The following is a 25,447-nucleotide window of genomic DNA, read 5'->3' on the forward strand; positions in this document are numbered from 1 at the left end:
ATGTAAACAGAGTTATTAAATAGTTACCACACAAGGATATAGAAAGCAGAACACTAGAAAGTGTTAAATTCATGATGTTGCTCTAATTTTAAGTTTTCATTTATACTTTTTGTAAAGGCTTAGAAAATCTGTTTCATTTAAGGATACCTGTATGTTATATAAAAAAAAAAGCTATAATGATTTCAAGTTTGGTATTTTTGAAGTTCTTTTTCAAATGAAGCATTCTTCCAAATTCAAGTAATTAAGGATATTAGAAATATTTCTCAAGAACTTATTCCATTAGGCATTTTCAATGGAATCAAGATTTTTCTTTTAAAAAATTAGAAAACCAAGTAGGAAGACATTTTCATGCAAGTATGTTAGGGAAAGTCCTAAAAAGGAGGTAAGAAAAAATAATAGCAACATAAATTCAATTATTGTTCCAAGTAGCCACAGAAATATGCAGAAACATGGTAATTCAAGTAAATAAATTATTCTCATTTTGCTCCTAGCTGACACAAATTACTCATTTCCTTGGACTTGATACAAGAAGGCTTCAGAGGAAAAGAAGAAATGCAATCAAAGAGCCAAAAAAAAAAAAAAAAAAAGCACATTACTCATCGTCTGCCAGCCTTGAAGTAACTGGGGTTTACTATCATCCCTCATCCCCCACAGCATTGCAGGAGATGTTCATGAGCCAGACTCTTACATGCTTAAATGATCTCATTCATAGATTTGATTTGCTTTTGTAGGCTCCTGCAACAGTTCTGAATGGTGGCATTGTGACTTCCAACCAATTGCAAAGTGCCTTTAGTTATTTGTTACCAATTAAGTATTGAAGTTTGCAAAGGACATGCATTAAAAAGCTAACTGAGTTTATTTCTAAAATAAGCAGGGGCAATAAAATATTAACAACTAATAATAGGGCCTGGGCATCCACGGACCAGAAAGAACTCAGGCCTGAGTGGGCTGCCACTGTCCCAGGTGCTGGATGGTGGGCGGGTCCAGGGTACTAGAGAAGGAATGTATTAGTGCAGACAGCACCAAGAAGAGGGAAGCCTTGGGGTGCCTGGGTGGCGCAGTCGGTTAAGCGTCCGACTTCAGCCAGGTCACGATCTCGAGGTCCGTGAGTTCGAGCCCCGCATCGGGCTCTGTGCTAACAGCTCGGAGCCTGGAGCCTGTTTCAGATTCTGTGTCTCCCTCTCTCTGACCCTCCCCCGTTCATGCTCTGTCTCTCTCTGTCTCAAAAATAAATAAACATTAAAAAAAAAAAAAGAAAAAAAAAAAAAAGAAGAGAGAAGCCTGAGAAACCTGAGCTTTTATCAACCAGGAGAGAAGTATCATGGCATCTTAATACCCTGGTGCATGTACCTATTAGGGTGAGATAAAGGGAAATATCATTTTGGTTAAGCAAATTGGCCTCACTCACATATTTACAGTTGCATTTTCTTGAAGAGGAAAGGAGGTGGGGTGACGTGCTAGAAGCTACACATAACCCATGGCTTTTCCAATCTGTGAGCCCAAGGAATTATGCCACATATAAATATATGAAGGCAGGGTTACAACTCTGCCCTTTTGCTCTCCTACACTGTGTTTGTTGGCTAGGGCTACCAGAACACAAAGCCACAGACTGGGTAACTTAAATGAGCAATTTATGTTCTTGAAGTTTTCAAGACCAGAAGCCCAGATCAATTGGTCATCAGGATTGGTTTCTGGTGAGGACTCTCTTCCTGACTTGTAGATAGCCACCTTCTCAGTGTGTGCTCACATTCTGTATGCACAGAGAGAGAGAACAAGCTCTGATATATCTTCCTCTTCTTATCATAATCCTGTCCAATTAGGGCCCCACCGTTATGACCTAATTTAGCCTTATTTACCACCCCCCAACCTGAAAGGTGCCATGGCTTTACAGTTACATTCGAGATTAGGGCTTTAACATACGAAATTTGGGTGATATAATTCAGTCTATCACACATACCATGTGAGAGAAAGAGAGGCCTGCCCCCACATATTCTCTACTCTGACCAATGTAAATGAAAGTGAATTCAGAATTATTGGTAAAAACAAACAGCCTTTAAAAGCAGACTGCCAGTATAGAATTACCTGTCCTGTATTCATCCTGAGCCGAGCCTCACTGAGGGATGGGCCACCTTGACTAAAACCACACCTAATCACTGCCACTTTCCAATTTATCAGCCAGAAAATACTGATTAGATACCAATTTTATTCCCAGACCAAGGGGTTATACAAGAAGATCCACATGGTTTGGGGGGAAATGAGTGTATATACGAATCAACCAGTGGATAAATCAGCTTATTTCCATTTACTCAGTGAGAACCAGTCTTCATGACAGCCATGTGAAATCTGCACAGGTAGAATAATACACTACAAATACTACTGCGATGACTACTCTGTCATGTGTCTCTGCCATGGTCTCTATGGAAACAAGGATGTTCCCTAGCACAAAAGCATGTCCCAGAACAGACTGGGCCTTGGTACCTTTGGTGCAGGAACAGCAATGTAAGTGAAACTGTTTCTTCTTCATGGTAACCAGTTGCAATTCTACTCAGGAGCTCCATTCATATTGCACTCTTGTGAACATTTGGTGTACAGGATGCTTAGATTTAAAAATACAGAATAGTGATCACAGAATAAAGGGTAAGTTAGTGGAAAAGCACATGATGTTTTAATTCTAGGAAAAGAGAGACACAGCAGAGTATTAGTAGAACCTTCCAAAAATAGAAACCAAGATTATAAGTGAATTAAAGGAGTATATGAGAGGACAATGAAACAATTCTGGATGAGATATAGAAGTGCAAAATTCTCCATACAAAAAATGGGAAGATCAAGGGCAGTACAAAATATAGAAAGAGCATAAAACTTTGGAAGTACAATATAGAAGAACTTACTTGTTTTATGGCCTTAGCTCTCTGAACCTCAGTTTACTCATTTTTAAATAGATACAGTGCCATAGATTTCAGTGGTTAACTGCAAGGATTAAGTCAACACACACAAACCCAGGCACATATATGCACAGAATATCCATAACAGAGCCTGATAATACACAGTAAAAACACTCATAAGTATCTGCTGAAGGAATAGATGAACAGTAGAATTACCAGCTACACTTCTGATGCAAACTCTCAGCTGAAATACTAGCAACAATAATGGTAATGCCATGTTTAGTAAGACATAAAAATCTTAGAATCCCTTCCAAGTCTTTGTGCAGACAAAAGAGTAGCATCCATTTAGTTTAATATAAAATTATTGTCAGAGCTACTCTATAATTTGCCTCCTATAAATGTCCAGATGCCACTACATTGAGTGTCCAATGTCTAATGTCCAATGTAGTGGCATCTGGACATTTGTAGGGTAGAGCGGACGGTCTCATGATTGCCTTGTTCTATTAGAGCTGACCCAGAGCCAGATGTTTGCAGGGAGTCTATTGCTGGCCTTATACTTTGAATAATTTTTAGTATGAAACTTGTCCCCAAATGATAAGCCAGGGGGCAATCAAGGCAGTTGTCCTTGCTGAATTCTGTTTACAGCTGTTCCCCAAGAATATCCTTCCTTCTTCTAGTAAAGTTTTCTGCCAACTTTAACATAGCAGTGTCTCTATGGCTGAGCACAATTGTATTTGTGTTGTAGAGTTAAGGTAGTATAGTCCAGTGCCCCCACCTTGGACACATCTATTCCTTCAAGGATGGTTTGAAAAATTAGGGATTTTTTTCCTGAATATGTTTTGAGCCGATGTTAATTCTACAAAGTAGACAGGCAGCTAAAGCCTTTGAAATTGCTAAATACACTTTGAGAGCAAAAAAATAATTTTTTTAGGAAGATTAATGTTCAGTTTGTATTTCACTTAAACTGTTATCAATATTTGCAAAGCCAAATGTAAAAAGCAATAAAATATATCAAACCATGAAAGCAAAATTAAAGGTTTCTCGTATGAGTTGTAGAATTTAACCTAACAGTCCTATCCCAGGCATGATATATCAAGGTCTGAGCTGTGAGCACTAGGAGACTCCACTCTGATGCTTCTGTAACCCCTCTTTTCTATCAGATGAGGACTCCTTAGAGTCAAGAAGATGTGCCTCCCCTCTGCCCCATGATGCTCTGTTTACTTGTGAACCAGCAATTTCCTTCCAAATGGCCCTGAGCCTATTGCCAGGACCAGTGCGAGGCCTCTCTGTGCTCTTAAGTCCCAAGAAGTGACAGTAGGGAAGGAGTGTGGGCAGGGTAGACACCTAAAAGCTAGGGTGTCCGCTGGGTGCACTAAGGCCCCTTGTGGTATGGGATGATGGGGCCTGGGGTAGGGAGAGAAAGGCAGATAGATAACCAAAGGATTGGGCTGCATGCTGGGACTTAGGAACTGGTTGTTGGTACAACCACAAGCCAGCAAAAAACACCAAGGAATGAGAGAATTTTAAACTCGAATTTGATCTTCCAGGACCTGATGAAGGTATATTCATCAAGGTAAGAGACTAGAACATATTTCATTTTGCAGTTTGCTAGCTTGATTTATGATTTTTGCATATTTAGACCTGTGGAATATGGCCACATTTCTTATACACTTGCCCTAGGCTCTGTAAATGTTAGGGGTCAGGCTGTAATGAAATTAACTTTAGAAAATTACAAGCATATAAATGAAAGAATAATTGTATTAAGTTCTGTTAATTTCTTTAGCAATATTAAGATTACAGCTAATAATCTACAAGAAACTGCATGTTTTTGAGGTTCTTTTTGTTTTTAATGAAAAGTTACAAACTTCTACAAAAGTAGAAGTTAAAATATAAGAAACTCACAAAAATGTCTCCCTCTCTTTATGCCCTCCCCCGGCTCACACTCTGTCTCTCTCTCTCTCAAAAATAAATAAACATTTAAAAAAAATTTTAAAAAGAAACTCTCATCTACTCAATATACAGCTTCACTATAAAAAACTCAAAGCCAGTGAGGCTTCATCATCCTTACTCCTGATTCTCCCTCACAATTATTAAAAGCAAATCACATATTTATGTCAATTTGTGTGTTTAGAACATGAAGCACTTTTTTAAAAAATGTGCCCATATATCACCACACTTAAAAACATGAACTATATCAAATGTTCAGAAAGTATACGAATCTTCCAACCAATTCTTTTCACTATTTCTTCAAATCAGGATCCAAATAATGTTCCCACAACATCTCTTAAGACCCTTTATCTATAGGTTTTCTCACATCCTCTTTTCTTTCTTTGCAGTTTATTTGTTGAAGAAACCCGGCTGTTCTTCCTGTAAAATTCCCCATAGTTTGGATTTTTCCCCAACTTATTCTCATGATGTTTCCCATAAATTGGTCATTAGATCTATAGGTTTGATTAGATTCAAGCTCATTTTTGTGTAAGATGTTTTCATAGATGGTGTTGGGTATTTTTTTAATGTCTATTTTTGAAGGAGAAAGAGACAGAGCGTGAACAGGGGAGGGGCAGAGAGAGAGGGAAACACAGAATTAGAAGCACACTCCAGGCTCTGAGCTGTCAGCACAGAGCCTAACTCACGGCTTGAACTCACTAGCCATGAGATCATGACCTGAGCCGAAGTCTGACGCTTAACCGACTGAGCCACCCGGGCACCCCGGGTATTTCTATCATACACACACAATGGGAACTGTTTCTCTCTGTGATGTTATCAGCCAATGATGCTCACTGCCTAGACCCATTATTTCATTAGGAGTTGCAATTCTAATGACATTCTTAATAACATTCTAATTATATCATCCTGTTTTTCATTTATTAACTGAAATATCCTATGAAAAGAAACTTGCCCTCCCACCCAACAGTGATTTAGTTATAGTTCTTAAAGAAAGGCAGGATAAATGCTTGATTTTTTTTTTACGTTATTTATCAGTTTTGAAAATAATGATGGGGCACCTGGGTGGCTCAGTCGGTTGGGCGTCCAACTTTGGCTCAGGTCATGATCTCACAGTTTGCAGGTTCGAGCCCTGTGTCAGGCCTTTGTGCTGACAGCTCAGAGCCTGGACCCTGCTTCAGATTCTGTGCCTCATTCTGTCTCTGCCCCTCCCCCACTTGTGCTCTGTCTCTCAAAAAATAAATATAAAAATATTTTAAAAAATAAAAAAATAAAATAATGAGTTGGTTCTCTAGCATCCTCGAAAATTTGTGTTGGGGTTGTTTTGTACCATTATGAATGAAAGGATTTAAACATAGATGGTGCATTTCAATATACTGCAGTCATTACTCTTGTTGATGCACAAATGGAAACATTTTTGACTGGTAGAAGTCTTTTCAAATTGGATCATGCAACGTTTTAACTACTGTCTCAGGATGACAACATTAACACTGCCTCCAAAAATATGATTACTAAAAATAATTACTTCTTTGCTTTTTTCCAGATAATTGAATTTATATTTTGTTCCATTTTAATTTCTATTTGACAAATAATAACATGGAATTAGTTTTAGGTGTACAACACATTGTGTCTTTTTGTTTTTATGTTGTGTGTTTTTGTCATTAATAAATCCTAATATAGATGTATAAAATTCTATGCCTGGAAGTCATTTCAAATGATTTTGTGCATGTGTAGTTTTGTCACCAACAGTTAGATGTATTTGTTTTGTTGTGTTTTCAATGGGTGAAATTTTAAATGAGATGTTATAATTATATTAAATATTTTAATATTTCTAAAGTCAAATTCTTTTTTAATTTATTTTATTTATTTTTATTTTTTAAAGTTTATTTAGAGAGCAAGAGAAGTGGAGGGGCAGACAGAGAGGAAGAGATAGAATCTGAAGCAGGCTCTGAGCTACTGGCATGGAGCCTGATGTGGGGCTCAATCCCACAAACCTGGGATCATGACCTGAGCCAAAAACAAAAGTCAGAGGCTCAACTGACTGAGCCACTCATGTGTCCCTCTAAAGTCAAATTCTTAAAGTTTATTCAGAGAAACTTAGCTTCTATTCTTGTTCCATTCTCTGTTCTAATATCTATAGCTATTTTTAAAGTTTTACTTTGTCCTTCTAAATACATTTCTTTCAATGTGTTTGTTTGCATGTCCACATAGACATGTATACACAAATCCCACTTTCTTCGTAGATTAATTATAGTATATTAAGCATCTACTTTTCTCTACCTGGCACATTTTTCTCTTTCTTCGTGTAATTTGATGATTACATTTATATGAAAATAGGAGAAAAATATTGACTGAAACATTGAAAATGAGAAGGAAATCTAGATGAGGGTTTTTGAGAAGGAGTACAGTGGAGAGGATGGTGAACTCCATAAATCACCATATTTGTATCCAGCATTCATTTCAAATTTAACTGAAGATCCATTTCTCAAATTGTTAAGGGTTCATTAATCAAGCAATTCTTGAAAAGGACACACTGATATATGAATTTAATTAGTACAAAGTTTTATAAGTTTCAGAGTGAGTTGGTTTGAAAACACATGCCTACAACCACATTTTGTGTCTTGTGCTAAATGACAGAGAAACTTGTTAGTCATGTAGAACATACCCCAAGCAATAAATGGATACACATGGATCCTCAAAGACACTGGAAGAAACATTTCAGAAAGTAGCATACATCTAAAACACTGTTTTTAATTTCTCCAAACACAAAGACTGAAGTAAAAACCTCCTCTTTGAGAATCTTAACATCTATTAATTTCATAGTATACAATAGAAAGGGAATACATGTCAAAGGACAAATGAGCCTGAATGGAATCCTGGCTTAGCTATTTAGCGGCTGTGTGACCTTTTGCAAATCATTCAACTTCACTGGGCTTTATTTCTCTTTTCTATAAAATATGGATGCTAATACTTCCTCATAGAGTTTGTCAGCGAAGAGATTACATGTTTAAAACACATTCCCAAATCCCAAATGGTAAAAGGTCAACACTCAGTACACTTTAGCTCATTTTTTTTTCTTTTGTGGATAACAAACAGGAAACATCACAGAGTAATGGCTAAGGTCAAATCCCAGCTATAATACATTCAAGCTGTATGACAACGGGTAAACTATTTAACCCAAATAGGCCACAGATTTGTCATCTGTAAAAGAGAGATAATTGGAATATTTCCCATGGAGAGTTGCTTTAAGAATTAAATTACATGTGGGGCATCTGGGTGGCTCAGTCAGTTAAGCATCTGACTTCGGCCCAGTTCATAATCTCACAGTTCATGAGTTTGAGCCCCAAGTCAGGCTCTGTGCTGACAGATCAGAGCTTTGGATTCTGTGTCTCCCTCCCTCTCTTCCCCTCCCTCACACATGCTCTGTCTCCTTCTCTCCCTCTCTCTCTCTCAAAAATAAACATTAAAAAATTTTAATAAGAAAAAAATGAATTAAATTATAAGTAATATGATGGTTCCTCCATTACAAACTGCTATATCCCTGGTACCTAGAATAGTACCTGATATCTGGTAAGTTCTCTTTAAATGCTAATAAAAAACTAATGAGTTAAATACACATTTCATATATCTTATGTTTAAAGGGTCATTTTAGGGGTACCTGGGAGCATCAGTTGGTTGAATGTTCAATTCTTGGTTTCATCTCAGGTCATGAGCTCACAGTTTCATGAGTTTGAGCCCCGCATCAGGCTCTGTGTTGACAGCTCAGAGCCTGCTTGGGATTCTCTCTCCTCTCTCTGCCCCTCCCCCACTCATGCACATGCTCGCTCGCTCTCTCTCTCTCTCTCTCTCAAAATAAACAAATATACTTAAAAAAAAATAAAGGGTCATTGTCGAAGTTTCCAGTGTGCAACTTTGCTGTTTTTTCCATCTGAGAGTTCTCTCCTTGTGCATTTAGATGCTGTCCTTCTGTGCTTCATTCAGGTTTTATTAAATGATGGATGTTCTCACTGTCATTGCAACCTCTAAGGTCCTGGCCTTTCCTGAACTGGGCTTTCCATGAATTGAGGCAGTAACTACAGCCTTACTACTCTACCACTCAATTCTTTACTCAGGAGAGACTGCTTATAAAGTCCGAGTTTGCAGAATCTTGAAACCATTCAAATCTATTACAAAGACCTGTAGGGTATTTCCTGATAACATAGCGTGTGCTTTGGTGATTGTTTCTGAAAAGGCAATAGACTTGTAAGTGTTATATGTGTCATGCATATTGGAAGTATACTAAATATATTACTACTTCACTAGGGACTCTCTTGACAATAATGTGAATTGCTGAGGGAATAGAAATCAATTCTTTAAGTGTTTTCTGACATCAAAGGTGACCGCTGGGCTTCAGGAAAAGGGTTCAAAGTAAGACTGACTTGTGTGATTGAGATATTCATAAGATCAACCTGCAAAGGTAGGCCAGGCATTCTTTCACTACCCAGGATGCAAGGGGATGACAAAGGCCTAAATTCAAACAGCTAGTGTGAAATAAGGGCCTTAGCAGAACTAAGCTCGAGCAATACACAACTGTTAGCTGCTTCTGAAACCCATCACGGATACTCACACCTTTAGACCTATCTTTGCGTTCTGTTCTCTTAACCTAAAATGCCCTTCCTTCAGTTCTGTATTAAATCCTCCTCACCTACACATCCTTCAATAGTCATCTCAAATAAATCCCTTTCTGACATGCTCAGTTTTTCTTAGGTCATTTTTTTTCTCCCTTTCTTGCAGTAAAGATTTGATTTCATTTAGCATTAGTTTTTTTCAAGTGTGACTCTTTCTTTACCATAAGATCCTTAGAGAGAGGGGAAATGACTTATTTTGTGTCCCTCTACCTTGCTTAGCACAGTCAAACCAATTTTGTCATTTTCTTTTTAAACTGTCATACTTTTTGGTCTCAGTAGTTCTTGTAAAAACTTACTGCCTGTGCAACAATACTATCTGAGTGAAAAATTTTTAAAGTGAATAAAATAAAGTAATTTAGGAATCTGAAAGTGATTTAGGTAAATATGATACGGCAGAATAGCCAAATGTCATCCAGAGTAGGGGTTCAATAAATGGTAGCTTAATATAGCAATAGGGCCAATTGGAAATATTTATTTCAACATTTACAAAACACCTACTATGTATCAGGCAAAAGCTATAAGAAGTTTACATTCTACTGGGGGAATATACTATATTGAGGTCCAAAACCATTAGCAAGAAAAAATATACACTTAATGTATTTACAATATGTATAATAATTAAGTGAGGAAAGTGGAATTAAAAAAAAAAAACATCAGAGAGAAAGTGAATTTGGAACTGGGTTTTATTAGCTAAATACATACTGCCCAAGTCCATAGCCAAGGGGAAATCTGGGTCATCTCAGCTAAATTCAATGACTACACAGTTCATGTAATAAATACAATTGTATTTTGGTGGTAGGCTAGATGTCTGAAGGTACCATTTTCATCATCAGTCCAGCTGGTTTGATGATGCTGTACAGAAATATACTACGAAAGTAGAGGCTATAAAAGGGATACGCACTAAAGAGAGACAACTACAGAAACTTCTTTATGGACTCTGAAATGGGAAAACAGTGGCTACCAAGATCTCCTTTTAATTTAATAGAATTTCATTAATCACTGGGGCCCAAGTTTCTTTGGGTACAATCTCAGGTCAACTGATGATAAAGTCTAAGAAACCTGGTCAGTGGCAGAATGTCTACATATATGATCAAGGCTGAAATCTACATGAGACACAATTGTTTCTAATATTTTTAGTATCTTCATTTTTCTATCAATGATCATAAACTACAAAATGAATTAATGAGGAAATAGACAATATTTGTCCAGATGCCAGAAGTCCTGGGGTCTAGACTGAGATCCACCTAGCCATGTGACTGTGGACAAGTCACTTCATTTTGGTAAAGTTGTGATAGTGTTATTTATTAAAATTATGATATCACAATGTGCCTTTGCTTACAATGCCAAAGGTTAAAGTGAAAACTGAATGAAACAATGTAAGGAATGGTTTTGGAAACATTGAAAAATAAAAGAAGTATAAAACATGATATTTGTGACTATGTTGCTATCAATAATAATAAAAATGCTTATTATAAAAGAGAAGTTTGAAATGTTGCAAAAACTACATTAAACATGGCAAAAGAAACTCATCTTTGTGCATTGTGAAAATATATCCTGTCACTTGCTACTACTCCAAATGAAAGGTGAAAACCTTCAGTCAGAAGAAAAATACAAAGAATTCTGAAACACAATTTTTTTTTAATTTTTTTAACGTTTATTTATTTTTGAGGCAGAGAGAGACAGAGCATGAACAGGGGAGGGGCAGAGAGAGGGAGACACAGAATCTGAAACAGGCTCCAGGCTCTGAGCTGTCAGCACAGAACCCAACGCGGGGCTCGAACCCATGGACCGCGAGATCATGACCTGAGCTGAAGTCAGCCGCTTAACCGACTGAGCCACCCAGGCGCCCCCTGAAACACAATTTAATGAAAACCACAACATGTTTCTTTTGTCAGAAGCCCACAGCTTCAGCACAGCTAATTCTCTGTTTTATTCTCAGAACATTCCTAAAAGCTCCAGGCTGTTCGTTAACAGCAGATGTACATATTTATAAACAAGAACCATGTTAACTGAATAATTTTTCACAAATTATATCAAGGATCCCAAAGAAGAGTTCCAAGTGTTTACAGCCAGCACTCAGAGACACACTCTGTGGGGATACCATTCATTAAAGGCACTGCTTATGGACGAAAAAGGTAATCAGAAAATAATCCTCACTCCTCAGATTGCTGCCATTGCATTTGCCCCATACGCTACCATAGAAACACTCGTATAAATGTTATCTGAGGGTCATAAAACACTCTCTGAAAGTAAACTTTGCCCTATGGGAAGTAAACTTTTAATGCACCAAATTCCATTTAGTGCCCTGCAGACAGGAATTCTGCAAAGAATATTCTGAGAAAAGGCAACTCATCTTTTATAGGTGAGTACTCTATCATAGAAGCTCAGGAATGGAAAATCGGGTCTTCATCCTCCCCGGCCATCATGGTTTATGACTCTAAGAATGATGACTATTATCAAAATTTTACAGATTCACAGGGAAGGCCATTCTACAACTGCTCTTGGAAGCAAATTTCTATCATAAACACACTACCTTTAAAATTCTTCCATGGTTAACCTTAGTCGTACATAGTGCAATTCTGGCCGCATCTTTCTGTTTAAGTGAAGATACTCATTCATTCTTATATTCATTCATTCATTCATTCATTCATTCATTCTTCAACCAACAAATGTTTATTGAATGCCTATTATGGAAAAGGTTATTGGTTGTAGTGTAAGAAATATATGGGGATATGAGAAAAGATCTCCACTCCTTAGGCAACAACCCTGAACTCCTTATTTAGATCATTACTAGCAGCAAAGTATAGAAACAGATGCCAATTTGCAGAAAATATGGAGGACAGAGAAACATGTTCAATTGCCCCAAGAATAGAAAACAACTAATTTAATTTAAACTGATAAACTCTGTAGGTCAAATACTCCAGGTTCTTCAGTAGATATCTGAAAGAAAATCAAGTGATGGAAGGCAAGCTATTCATTAAAAGAAACCTAAAATATATAACCAGTTTTATAACAAACAACCAAGACTAAACTAAAGTGTCTGGGGATGCACATTAAGTGATAACACTATTCAAAACACCAGGAGGTTATTGCTCTAAAACCAAGATATTAGTTATTTAGTGGGGGGAAGATGAAGGTTGAAATTGGAAGAGGCCCCTAGGGCCCTCTGGGGGGCTAGCAGAGTTTTCTTTCTTGACTTGATGTTGGTTACAAGTGTTCACCTTAAAATAATTGAATAAGCCAGGTATTTCTTGTGTGGTTTTCTGTATCTGGGTTTTGCTTTTCCAGATGCATTTGTTAACATGGAATAACTCATAATCTTTGTTAGTGAGAATGCAAAATTGCACAGCTACTTTGGAAAAAGTTTGGCTGTTTCTTGTAAAGTTAAACACATATTTCCTACATGAGTTTGTAATCCAATTCTTAGTTATATACCCAAGAGAAATGGAAAACAATGAAACTAGAGCATGAAAGTTGCAAGTTTATAGCAACTTTATACTCCTAAAACTGGAAGAAACCCATGAGTAGCTGCATGGATAAACAAATAGGTACTTTTTTTTACAATGGAATATTACTAAGCAATAAAAGGGAATGAACTACTGACACATGCAACAACAAGGATGCATATCAAAAGACACACTAGGTGGAAGAAACCAGACACAGAAAGTGAAATACTTGATAAATTAAGTTGTATGATTTTCTGGAAAAGGCAAAACTATAGGGAGGGAGATCAGTCATTGTTCATACATTTGGCGTATGGAATTGGAATGGACAAGAAAGGGAAATAAAGAAACTTTTCAGGGGCAGGAAAATATGCTATATTTTGATGGCAGCAGTAGTTATATGATGGTGTATGTTTGTCAAAACTGATCAAACTGTACACTTACAAAATGGATTTTCTGTAGACCTGACCAAAAAAGTATTTATTATTGACAGTAAGAATGAACATAGTTTACGATTTTAAAATAAAATGGATTCTGGGGCGCCTGGGTGGCGCAGTCGGTTAAGCGTCCGACTTCAGCCAGGTCACGATCTCGCGGTCCGTGAGTTCGAGCCCCGCGTCGGGCTCTGGGCTGATGGCTCAGAGCCTGGAGCCTGTTTCCGATTCTGTGTCTCCCTCTCTCTCTGCCCCTCCCCCGTTCATGCTCTGTCTCTCTCTGTCCCAAAAATAAATAAAAACGTTGAAAAAAAAATTAAAAAAAAAATAAAATGGATTCTATATCCTGTTTTCTTAAAAGAAAAAAATAGGTTGGGGTGGGGACAGTAACACAGTAAGAGTGCGATGGGTAATTAAAAAAAAAAAGTTTAGAAGAGAGACTAAATCACCGTTTTTGTTTGTTTTGTTGGTTGTTCGTTTTTACTGATGGCTATTTCTTCAGAGAAATTGTTTAAAAGTGAAAACAATTCTGGGTGTCATAAAGTTCTTTCTGTTCAGGCTTTTTCTGAGCCAGTTCAAATAAATCCTAAAGCAGACAACATCAGAGCCGAGAGCAATAATGGTTATGTCCACTGCAGAGGATTGTAGCTTCCTTTTGCCAGTCAGGTTCCTGAGTATTCAATTTTGTCTGTCCTCAACAGAAATATTTCATCTGGGCACGGCAGCTTTCTAATCTTGATGTCTCCAGAGTCAAGTAACCAAAATAGACCTGGTGAAAGCCCACCGTCTCCCCCTCCCCCACCGAGCTACACAAGGATCATACTGTAGAGAGCAAGATAGTTCACTCCAGGTTCCCAACACAAAAGCCTGGTGGTTAGAACTTCAAGAAGGTCTGGTTACAACTTCACTGAAGTAATACATTTCAGTTTAAGTATAGTTTAAATTCACTGTCTTTTAAAAACTGTAAGAAGCATTATAAAACTATAAGCAATTCAACTTTTTCACTTTACAAATGAACAAACTGAGTTCTAAAAAGGTCGAATTACTTAACCAAAGTGATTAAGTTAGCTAGAGGTGAAGCTAGAGGGGAACCTGGGTGGCTCAGTCCATTAAGTGTCTGACTTTGGCTCAGGTCATGATTTCGCAGATTGTGAGTTCAAGCCTCCCATCAGGCTCTGTGCTGACAGCTCAGAGCCTGGAGCCAGCTTTGGATTCTGTCTCCCTCTCTGTCTGCCCCTCTCCCATTCGTGCTCTGTCTCTCTCAAAAATAAATAAACATTTTTAAAAATTTTTAAAAAAAGAAATGGAGCTAGAACCACATCCTAGAAAGCCCATTTAATAAGATGTTGCTCTGTGAAATAAAACCGAAACTATAGTCTGTGTTAATACTATTTTCACTACTAGAGATAAATAACACACAATATAACTTCTAAGTTTTCCACTCAACAACATATACCTCTATTAAGAATTTAGGAAACATTTGACAATGTCATCATGCCTTATGCAGAAACAGAAATACAAAGGAATTAAGAAATGCTTATTATTAAGTTAGCTGTTGCTCAGGGAGCTGAAAATGGTCTTCCCCATTCCCCCTCCCCCCAGCCATTCTCTTATAGTTGGTTTTAGTCTCCCTCTGCTTTGCTCAAGCAAGAGCTTAAACACTAGATCACTAAGATATAAACTTCTTACATTAAAACATGATCCATACTATGTGAATGAGGCATTTTAAAAGATGCTATTTAAAAATCTTTCTTCCATCTGTGTGATTTGAAGAAAATTTATCATTTAACCAGCACTGCCTTCTCATTTTAAACTTCTGGTAGATTTTCTCAAAGGAGATGAGAGACCTCCATTCTTATGAAAAGTCTTAGCTAGAAATATTGCTTATAGCGTGGAAATAGCAACTCCAAATCAACAGAAAATTTCCCTCTATATTCATCAGGAGGAACAAGACGCTCAGGAGAACCAGCCCCATGTGATAGGTTAAAGTTGGCAAAGGTCTGAGATGGGAACAAATGTAGAAAAGGGGCAGAAGAGCTCTGTGCTATCGATTGTCCTAAGGTCAATTGACAGCTTTTCTCATCTTGTTATGTTTTACTCCTTCTAAAGATGTAGAGAAAATGTTCTTTTAATGCACCAGACAGATACAGAGGCAGAAGGGAATACGTGGGTACAACATTTAAGGGCATATTATCCTCTTCAACACACACTTCTATGCCAGGTGCCTACAGCTTCCAAATGGGCAGCAGAAAATGAACCCTAGGATTCCATAAAGTTTCTGAGAGCCGATAATGTGAACAGCAACCAGTGAACGAGTTAAGTAGTAAAACCATCTCAATTTACGTCTCCTTCAAGTTCAGCATGCAGCCGACTGCACTTAAGCATAGCAATCAACTGTGATAGAAGAAATCCCAGTTACAGTAAGCAAAGAAATAGCTTCAAGGCAGCAGATAACTGTGCAGGGAGAGAAGGTCAGAACAGGTGAAAAGAAATCCTGGAGGTAGAGAGTGAAAGCTTGGACTCCATTTGGGTGATTTTTAACTACCCTTGCCTATTATGGGTGACAAAGCTTAATTGTTCCCTTTACTTAAACTTACACTGCATGGTGTAAATATGCACATACAAGCACTTGCATGTGCACACACACACACACACACACACACACACAAGGGGAACATTTCAAGGCTGTGGAGAAGCACTAACTAATTCCTAATGATGCTATGAGTGCAATATGGGTTGCTAACAGTAGATAGTTTATGAAATATGTCTTCGTGGTGGTGAGTCTACCAGGTTGATTCTAATTTAAAGCTTCAAATATACTGCAGCACAGAGCTGTCATATGATAACCATGTGTATTATTATTGCTAGTAGCACTAGGCAATCACTCATTTATTTCACCTGGCTTGATTCATGCTTTTGCATGATAACATGCCATTAACAAATATCAAGTTTGGCTGTCTTGAATTTGGATAAAAGTTCCCTTTATTTACAGCTACGCTATATATGTGGGGCTTTTTTTGTTCATTTACATACATAAGTCTTTTCCATGTGGAGTCTACATTTTGTGAGGATACATACTGTGTTCTATTTTATTGTATACACAATAAAAATGGTTGATTGTCTGATAAGAGCAACAGCTTTCAGCAATAATCCACACATTGACTGTACTGCTTCCAAAGGAACCAACTCAAATACAGGTGTAAATCATGCATGGGTGACATGATATCAGAACTCTGTATTGCTGATTTCTCCACAAATCTGTTTTTTTTTAAATCATTGTTATTTTACCCACCTGGTTAGAGAGAGTGTTCCTTAAGTGCTTCCCTAGGTGAATCTAAGGGATGCACAACCACCTCATTCGCTCAAGGTAATGATGCTGGGGGTTCCAACACTAATCATCTTTACATAGGAGGGAAAGCAGTGACATAGCCTCACTCACAGCATTATTACCTCAGCTGCCTAGAGATACACACTCCAATAGAACAGTTAAAGGGAGGGTAGAGACGGCTACCCAATTATAGAAGGGTGGGCACAAAGCTAATCCCACATAAAATGTGCCCAGCCATGTATACCACACAGATGACAGGTCAAATAATCATTATGACATTTGGAAGGCATCTTTGATTTATATCACCAAATAGCAAGACAAAGAAGCCACCTGTCTCTAAGCACCACCCTATTGAAATGTTCCTTCATCTATGGCAACGGTTTAATTTGGAAACACCTTTTCTCTTCTCCATATTTATATTAAAGGATGTAATGGTCAGAATCAAGCTTGTTATGGCTTCCCGAATCATCCTCAGTAGAGGCAATTTATGATTTATGAGCTTAGAGCTGATTATGTAATCTATGGTCACATCTCTCTCCCTTTTTTTATTACCCAAATTTTGGACCACTGCTGATCATTATACCCTAATCAGAGGTCAAGAGGAAAAGGGGGGGGGATTATAAGTGAAGGTTTGGTGGCCACATAAAAAGAGAATTACTCATGCAAACGTTTTTACAGATGTTTATGGCCTAAGTGATCTCCTTACTCATTACCCCAGATAATCACAATGTTCAGGTTTGCCTGGTAGCTTTAAGCCACCGTATCACCTCACTGAAACTGCATAAAGTCAAGCCCTGGACTAATTATGCTGCAGTGCTCATTCTGATGCCTGAACTCTACCTCATACATACACTTAATTGTCCCAGCTTCTAACTTCACTATCTGCTTTCCTCTCCAATGCCTCACCTCATCTTGAATCTGAGACTCAGTATCTCCTTTACTACTGTTCAAATGGCCCCATAGTGACAACACCATCAACTATACCAGGAAAATACTTCTCGTAGCTCCACCCAGTCCTCAGCATCTCATGTCTCTGTGCTCCAGGTTAATAAAAAAGGACTAAAAAGATACAACACATGTATATTTAGATGTTGCCGTGAACTTGCAGTACAGTGCCTGACTTGAGAACCGTGAGCACTGGAGTTCTGTTTTACTCATTATCATTTAGATATGAACCCAGCATTCCTATTTCACATACTGTGAACTTCATAAATTCCTTAACTTTGTAGACATAAGTGAGATTACAGAAGCAGCAGTACTTCTAAGAATTAATCCTACTCTGAACCATTTTGGACCACTGTCTATTATATCCTCCTGTGCCATCTCTGAAGGGGCCGAGGGATGTGTTCTGGTAATGTCTCTCTCCCTGAGGAGTGGCAGCCTTTGTCTAGGAGATAACAATTACATATGCTGTTATACATTCCTTTTGATGTTGTCCACAAGGAATGTTAGAGGTAAATCAAATGCTCACTGTCAGAAAACATGTCAGGCCATGTAAGAATGATAACTTGCCACATTATCCTTTTATAGCTTTTATTTTCTATTATTATTTTATTAGTCTTATTGTAAAACTACCTTTTACTGTAAGCTACTTTGTGTCTTTTGAAAAGGTGAGTTACTAGCATTATTTTCAAAGTAAACTCATCCGATAAATACACTCAAAGTAAATCTACATCTCAGACAGCATGATGTACAAAATAAACTCATTAACCCAGGGAGAAGAAGGAGAAAATTATCCGTATACATATGGGCATTTAGATGCTGACCACATCCAAAGGTGATGAGCTATACAAATGTTCTATAATACAGAGAATTTTACAAAGACCTAAGTTATAGCAACAAGACTGTTCAAGTAAACATAACTAGAAATATCTCATAAACCACAGTTTAAGATGTGAAAGGTCATCAAAAATGGTTCAGTGGTTCTACTTAAATTATCGCCTAACTATCCTACCTGCGATATATGCTTTCTTTTCCCCATCTATTGCTGAATTACATTAGTTCTTTGGCTGTAATTGGACTTGAACTTTTCAGTTCCAATGATGCTTTACATTAGGAAACTGAATATAGTGGTGGAAAATGTGGAGTGTAGAACCAATCACTATTTGTTCGACATATAATTATCTTCTCTTTCAGCTTAGGATGTAGCCTTGGCTCTGGTGCAACTCAAATCTGTATGGGTGTCATCTGATTTACAGCAGATGACCTGGTATCATATGAAAATAATTTACTGTGCCATATGTCTCCGGCTCTGTAAATCAATAGCTTGAATACAGAGACATCTCAATTAGACAGTGCAAGAAGGGTAGGGCAATCTACCTCCTCCTTTCCTATATCATTAAAATGGCAAGTATTACAAAGCAGTGCTTGTTTTAGAGTTGCTTCAAAAGTGGGGGCTGGATCTATTATTTCAAGTTGGGAGACATAAAGTGAGAGCTACCATCAAACCAAATGAAAAATTGAGCACAAGGTTGTGTAAGTAATAGCTTATGAGGGGTGGGACAAACATTTGTTAAACTATTGATTGGTGCATTTCTACAGCACCTGTGTATTATCATGGGCTCAGAGAGTGGAATGGGATGTTAAATTATGACTCGGAATACAGAGGAGTCACCCATCCTTTCTAACCTGCTCCCCTAAGAAGTCTCTAAACCAAAGTCACAAACATTCATGGTATTCATCACAATGAAATAAATCATCTGTAGGCTCAACTTTGGTTTCTCCCTGCAATGCATTCAAAGCTTAAGCTATCATTATAAAAGCTTCATAATGAGGAAGCCAAATCATCTATCACTGATCACATCCAAATCCCAATAGGAAATTAAACAGAAGATCCACATAGATTGATCGGAAAAGTTTTAAGGCAACTTCTCAAACTTGATTCTGCCTGGGATAACCTCAAGAAAGAGAAAAAATAACGCAAAATTAATTCCCTGATTTTGCAAATGGTGAAGTGAAATACAGAAATGAAAGTAAATCGTCTTTCACAGAGTTCCCTTATCAGGTCCCAGGATTGGAACTGCACAAGTCTGTGTTTTTTCCATGGAATTGAACAGACTTTAAATAATAGATTGAACCTTCAACTGGTCCCATATTAACTATAATTGGTAGCTGAAAGATTCTGACTGTGCAGGAATTAAATCTAATCAGAAACCTCCTTCCAAATTCAAGTTACATCTTTTTAAAGGAAAGAAACACATTGACTTAGATTTTTTTAACCATTGACTTAGATTTTTTAACTTAAATGTTTCCTTTAAGTACTGAGTAAGTGCTTCCTGAACAATTAGATTCACATTCTCTGTCCACTTTAAAATAGAATTATAATAACTGGTAAACTTTCATCCTCCTGGTTGGTCTTTCACAGGGCATTCCTACAGGCCACGCAGCGACTACTTCTTCCTGGAAGATCCCTTGGAAAGCCATGAGAGAAGAAAAGACAACCAGATCCAATAAAGCCAAGACTATGTGAGGTACAAATATCAAGTCTCAGCCAATCAGCTCCAATACTATCTGATGGCTGGGCCAGAAAAGAAGGTCTAAGCTCTTAGGAAATTAGCTTCTCAAATTCAAGAGAAGCTTTCACAATGAAAACTCAAGCACAAGTGCTATTGGTGCAGGAAGAGATGCACCTCCAGAATCAAGAGGCTCAGTTCAGAGGCGTACCTAGAGAATTGTTGCTGCAGACCACGCATCTGAACTCGGTTGCGCTCAGACTCCAGTGTCACCTCCTGCAACCGCTTCTCACTCTGAAGACGTAAGTGTCTCTCCTCTTCCAATTCATGCATCAGCTTCTCATGCTATAAAAGGCACAAAGGGAATGACTTTTTAGAAGGTGTTTCTTAATTACTATGAGAAAAAAATAATTAGTAAGAGCTGTCAGTTACCAACCGCTAAGTTGGACTTTATATATAAATTAATTTCATCCTCATTACAACCCCATCAAGTAGGTTCTATTATTAACCTCCTATTACAGATAAGAAAACTAAGGATCAGAGACATCTAAGTAATTTGTCATAAAAACCAGAAGGTAACAGTTATCAATCCTGCCTGATTTGTCTCTAATGCTTGAATAATTTTTACTAAACCAAGTGGCTTCTTGTGCAGATATGAAGATATATGACCCAATAATGCTATCAAATATGTTGTAATTCAAGTAGTGATGAGTAAGATCATTAGTAGGCTGTTCAGAATTATTTCATACCTTCAATGTCTGGTATATGCTTTTAAAGAAACATAACTGACTTTTTAAAATTTACCATCTTAACTATTTAAAAATTTTTTAAGCTTATTTATTTATTTTTGAGGGAGGGAGGGAGGGAGGGAGGGGGGGAGAGAGAGAGAGAGAGAGAGAGAGAGAGAGAGAGAGAGAGAGAGAGAGAGAGAATAAGCGGGGGTAGGGGCAGTGCCAGAGATAGGGGGAGAGAGAAAATCACAAGTGGGCTCTACACTGACAGGGTGGAGCCCAATGTGGGCCCTAACTCGTGAAATGTGAGATCATGACCTGAGTTGAAATCAAGAGTGGGATGCTAAAGCAACTGAGCCACCCAGGCGCCCTGAAACATAACTAATTTTTATACAATGACCTGCAATTTCAACTTAATTAGGCCATGGGGTTGATGAGAATAAGGCTAAATAATTTGTTTTTATTTCTCTAATTAGGTTTTCACAGATAAAAATAGGGTAAACCACTCACTTTATTATTATCCCAGAAAACTAGCCCATTCACAAATGGGACTCAGGGTTTCAAAGGACTAGATGATTCAAAATAGATGGCCCAGCAAAAACTCATTCCAAAAACAAGGAGTCAAGTTGGCAAAAGAGTAGGGGAACCCTAATCTTGCCTCAGCCCTTGAACACAGCTAGATGAATATCAAATCGTTTTGAACACCCAAAAAATCAACCTGAGGACCGAGAAAACAAAACTGCACAACTAGAGGTAGAAAAATGGCCACATCATGGAAAGTAGAAGCTGCAGAGAGTTGATTAGGGGGAGAAAAGAACTATGGGTGCTGTGATGGGGAGGGAGCACTGATCAGAGAGAGAGAAGTGAAAGAGAAAGAGAGAGAAAGAATGAAAGCACGCACAGGGGACTTCACAAGAAAAACTCTTCCTCAAAACCGCTGGCTGGGAAAAGGAGACAGGATGACTACTACAAGTTTTTATAAGGAGCAGAGCACAGCATCTGGAGCACAGATTTGCAGGTCTGCACCATTGCCAGGGTTGTGCCTGGTGGGCTTGGTGGTACTCCGGTGGGGAAGGAAGGTGGAGACCCAGAAGTGGGCAGTGTGGTCTGAGGCTCCCTTGGGTCACAGGCAGAGAAACAGTTCTCCTGCTTGGATACATTTGGGAATGGAGACACGGCCTCTGAGGGAGAAAAAGAATTGACAGCACCAACACGCTGCCCTGTTTTCTAGCATAGGAACAAAGACACTGGTTGAGAGCTGCAAACTTTGGTGCCGGCTTTTTGTTGCACTTTACCATAAACTCTGAACCACTGCCCAATCGTGTAACCGATTTCTGAGACAAATCAGCACCGGCCACAGTGCAGTGAGACCCTCCCCCAGAGGATCAGTGCAGGTCGGAACTCTGGGAACTCTAAAACTTGAAGTTCTTAAACCCAACCACACACCTGTGATAAAACACAGATGTACTGGCAGGCAGACATCTCAGGTACAGACAGGGTAAAGGCAGGGATCTGGCAGAAGCCAGGGACACAAGAGAGTTGACTGTTTGCTCTTTTGTGAGGGCTTCCTGAAGAGTGGTGGACAGTTGTCCACCTGGGGATGACAGAGTGGGATGATGCCATTTTGCCCCATGCCCAATGCACTGATGAAACTCAGTGAGCTAAACAGCAACATTCCTTGTGGGTTGGAACCACTTACACCAAGCCCCACCCCCTGGGCCCTGCAGGGGCATCTCCACTAGTTCAAGTCCTCCTGAGAATCAGTACAGCAGGCCCCACCCCTAGACCAGCACAAAACCTTCCCATGCACCAAGTCTACTGCTCAGAGGGAGCCGTAAAGCTTCAGCTCTAGGAGAAATAGGATCTAGCTTCCTGGTGTTTTTGTTTGTCTGTTTGTTGGGACCTAGCTTCTTTAAACCCTCAAACCAAAACACACCTAGGATCTAGTTTCCTTTTTTAGGGGGCTGGATATGGTACCTCTTCTTAATATAGGCATTATGTTCAGGAACATAAATACAATAGGTTTTCCTAACAATCACACACATTCAAAAACAGTGACCCGGACAAAATGACAAGATGGGGGAAGTCACCTGAAAAGAAAGAACGGTAAGTGGTCACAGTCAGGAATTTAATTATACAGAAAAAAAATAGGATGTCTGAACCAGAATTTAAAACAATAATCATAAATATACTAGCTGGGCTTGAGGAAAGCATAGATGACACTAGAGAACCCCTTAATAGAGAGATAGAAGAATGAAAAACTAGTCACACTGAATTTAAAAAATGCTGTAACTGAGATGCAAAACCGAATGGAAGCAATTACAAGGATGGACAAAACGGGGGAACACTCATCTAAACAGAAAATCAACAAGTAAACAAAAGCTTTGAATGACACAATGGACTAGATGGACTTAACAGATCCTAAAGCAGCAGAATTAACATTCTTTTTGAATGCATATGAAACATTGTCCAGAATAAATCACATACAGGTCATAAATCAGTCCTCAACAAGTACAAAAAGATCAAGATCATACCATGCATGTTTTGAGACCACAACACTATGAAACTTGAAGTCAAACACAAGAAAACATTTTGAAAGACCGCAAATGCATGGAAATTAAAGAACATGTTACTAAAGAATGAATAGGTTAACCAGGAAATTAAAGAATAAATTTAAAAAATACATGGAAGCAAATGAAAATGAAAGCATGACAGTCCGAAAACCTTGGGGATGCAGCAAAGACAGTCCTAAGAGGGAAGTATACTGCAATGCATGGCTACATCAAGAAGCAAGAAAAGTTCTCAAATATACAACCTAAACTTACACTTTAAGGAGCTAGACAAGAAACAGCAAATAAATGTTAAAGCCAGCAGAAGAAGGCAAATAACAAAGATTAGAGCAGAAATAAATTATATAGGGGGGAAAATGATACAGAAAAGAAAAACAACTAAGAACTGGTTCTTCAAAAGAATTAATAAAATTTCCTAGTCAGACTTAACAAAAAGAAAATAGAAAGGACCCAAAAAGATAAAATCATGAATGAAAGAGGAGATATCACAACCAATACCACAGAAACATAAACAATTATAAGACAATACTATGAAAAATTATATGCCAACAAACTGGGAAATCGGAGAAAAATGGAAAAATTCCTAAAAACATACAAACTACCAAACTGAAACAGGAAGAAATAGAAAATTTGAACAGACCCATAAGCTGCAAAGAAATTGAATCAGTAATAAAAAATCTCCCAATGAAGTCCAGGGCCAGATGGCTTCCCAAGGGAATCCTACCAGACATTTAAAGAAGAGTTAATACCTATTCTTCTCAAACTGTTTCAAAAAACAGAAATGTAAGGTAAACTTCCAAACTCATTCTTAGAGGCCAGTATTACCTTGATTCCAAAACCAGAAAAAGACCCCACTAAAAATGAGGATTATAGGCCAATATCCCTAATGAGCATGGACACAAAAATTCTCAACAAGATACTAGCAAATCGAATCCAACAGAACATTAAAAGAATTATTCACCACCATCAAGTAGGATTTATCCATGGGCTGCAGGGCTGGTTCAATATTTGCAAATCAATCAATGTGATACACTACATTAATAAAAGAAAGGATAAGAAACATATGATCCTGTCAATAGATGAAGAAAAGGGATGTGATAGCATTTGAAAGCATCCATTCTTGATAAAAACCTTCTACAAAGCAGGTATAGATGGAACATATTTCAACATTGTAAAAGCCATATATAAAAGACCCACAACTAATATCATCCTCAATGGGAAAAAACTGAGAGTTTTTCCTCTATAGTGAGGGATAAGACAGGGATGTCCATTCTCACCATTACTATTTAACATAATACTGGAAGCTTTAGCCTTAGCTCTCAGACAACAGAAAGAAATAAAAGTCATCTAAATCAGCAAGGAAGAAGTCAAACTTTCACTATTTGTAGATGATATGATACACTAAATAGAAAACCTGAAAGGTTCTAAAAAATTGCTAGAACTGATGCATGAATTTAGCAAACTTGGAAAATATAAATCAATGAACAGAAATCTGTTGCATTTCTATACACCAGTAATAAAATGGCAGGAAAAGAAATTAAGGAATCAATCCCATTTACAATCGCACCAATAACAATAAGATACTTATGAATAAACCTAACCAAAGAGGTAAAAGATCTATACTCTGAACACAACAGAATAGTTATGAAAGAAATTGAATAGGACAAAAAGAAATGGGAAAAAACTCCATGCAGATGGCTTGGAGGAACAAATGTTGTTAAAATCTCTATACTAACCAAAGCATTAGACCTATTTAATGCAATCCTTATTAAAATACCACCAGCATTTTTCAAGAGCTAGAATAAACAATTCTAAAATTTGTATGGAACCACAAAAGACCTGAAGAGCCAAAAGCAATCCTGAGGGGAGGTGGGGGGGAAGTGAAGCTGGAAGCATCATGATTCAGGACTTATGTAACAAAACTGTTGTCACCAACACAGTATGGTACTGACACAAAAACAGATACTTAGATCAATGGAACAGAACAGAAAACCCA

General features: G+C 37.9%; 1 protein-coding gene across 1 annotated transcript in view; it reads right to left on the reverse strand.

Moving 5' to 3' along the window:
• NCKAP5 (NCK associated protein 5) overlaps positions 1-25,447 on the reverse strand; it is a 579,104-nt gene that overhangs the window by 371,142 nt on the left and 182,515 nt on the right. The window contains exon 4 of the mRNA XM_032594105.1: positions 20,362-20,495. Within this exon, the coding sequence (XP_032449996.1) occupies positions 20,362-20,495 (134 nt within the window). The remainder of the gene's footprint in view (positions 1-20,361; positions 20,496-25,447) is intronic.

Source organism: Lynx canadensis, chromosome C1 (genome assembly GCF_007474595.2).
Source record: "Lynx canadensis isolate LIC74 chromosome C1, mLynCan4.pri.v2, whole genome shotgun sequence".
Classification (NCBI taxonomy): domain Eukaryota; kingdom Metazoa; phylum Chordata; class Mammalia; order Carnivora; family Felidae; genus Lynx; species Lynx canadensis.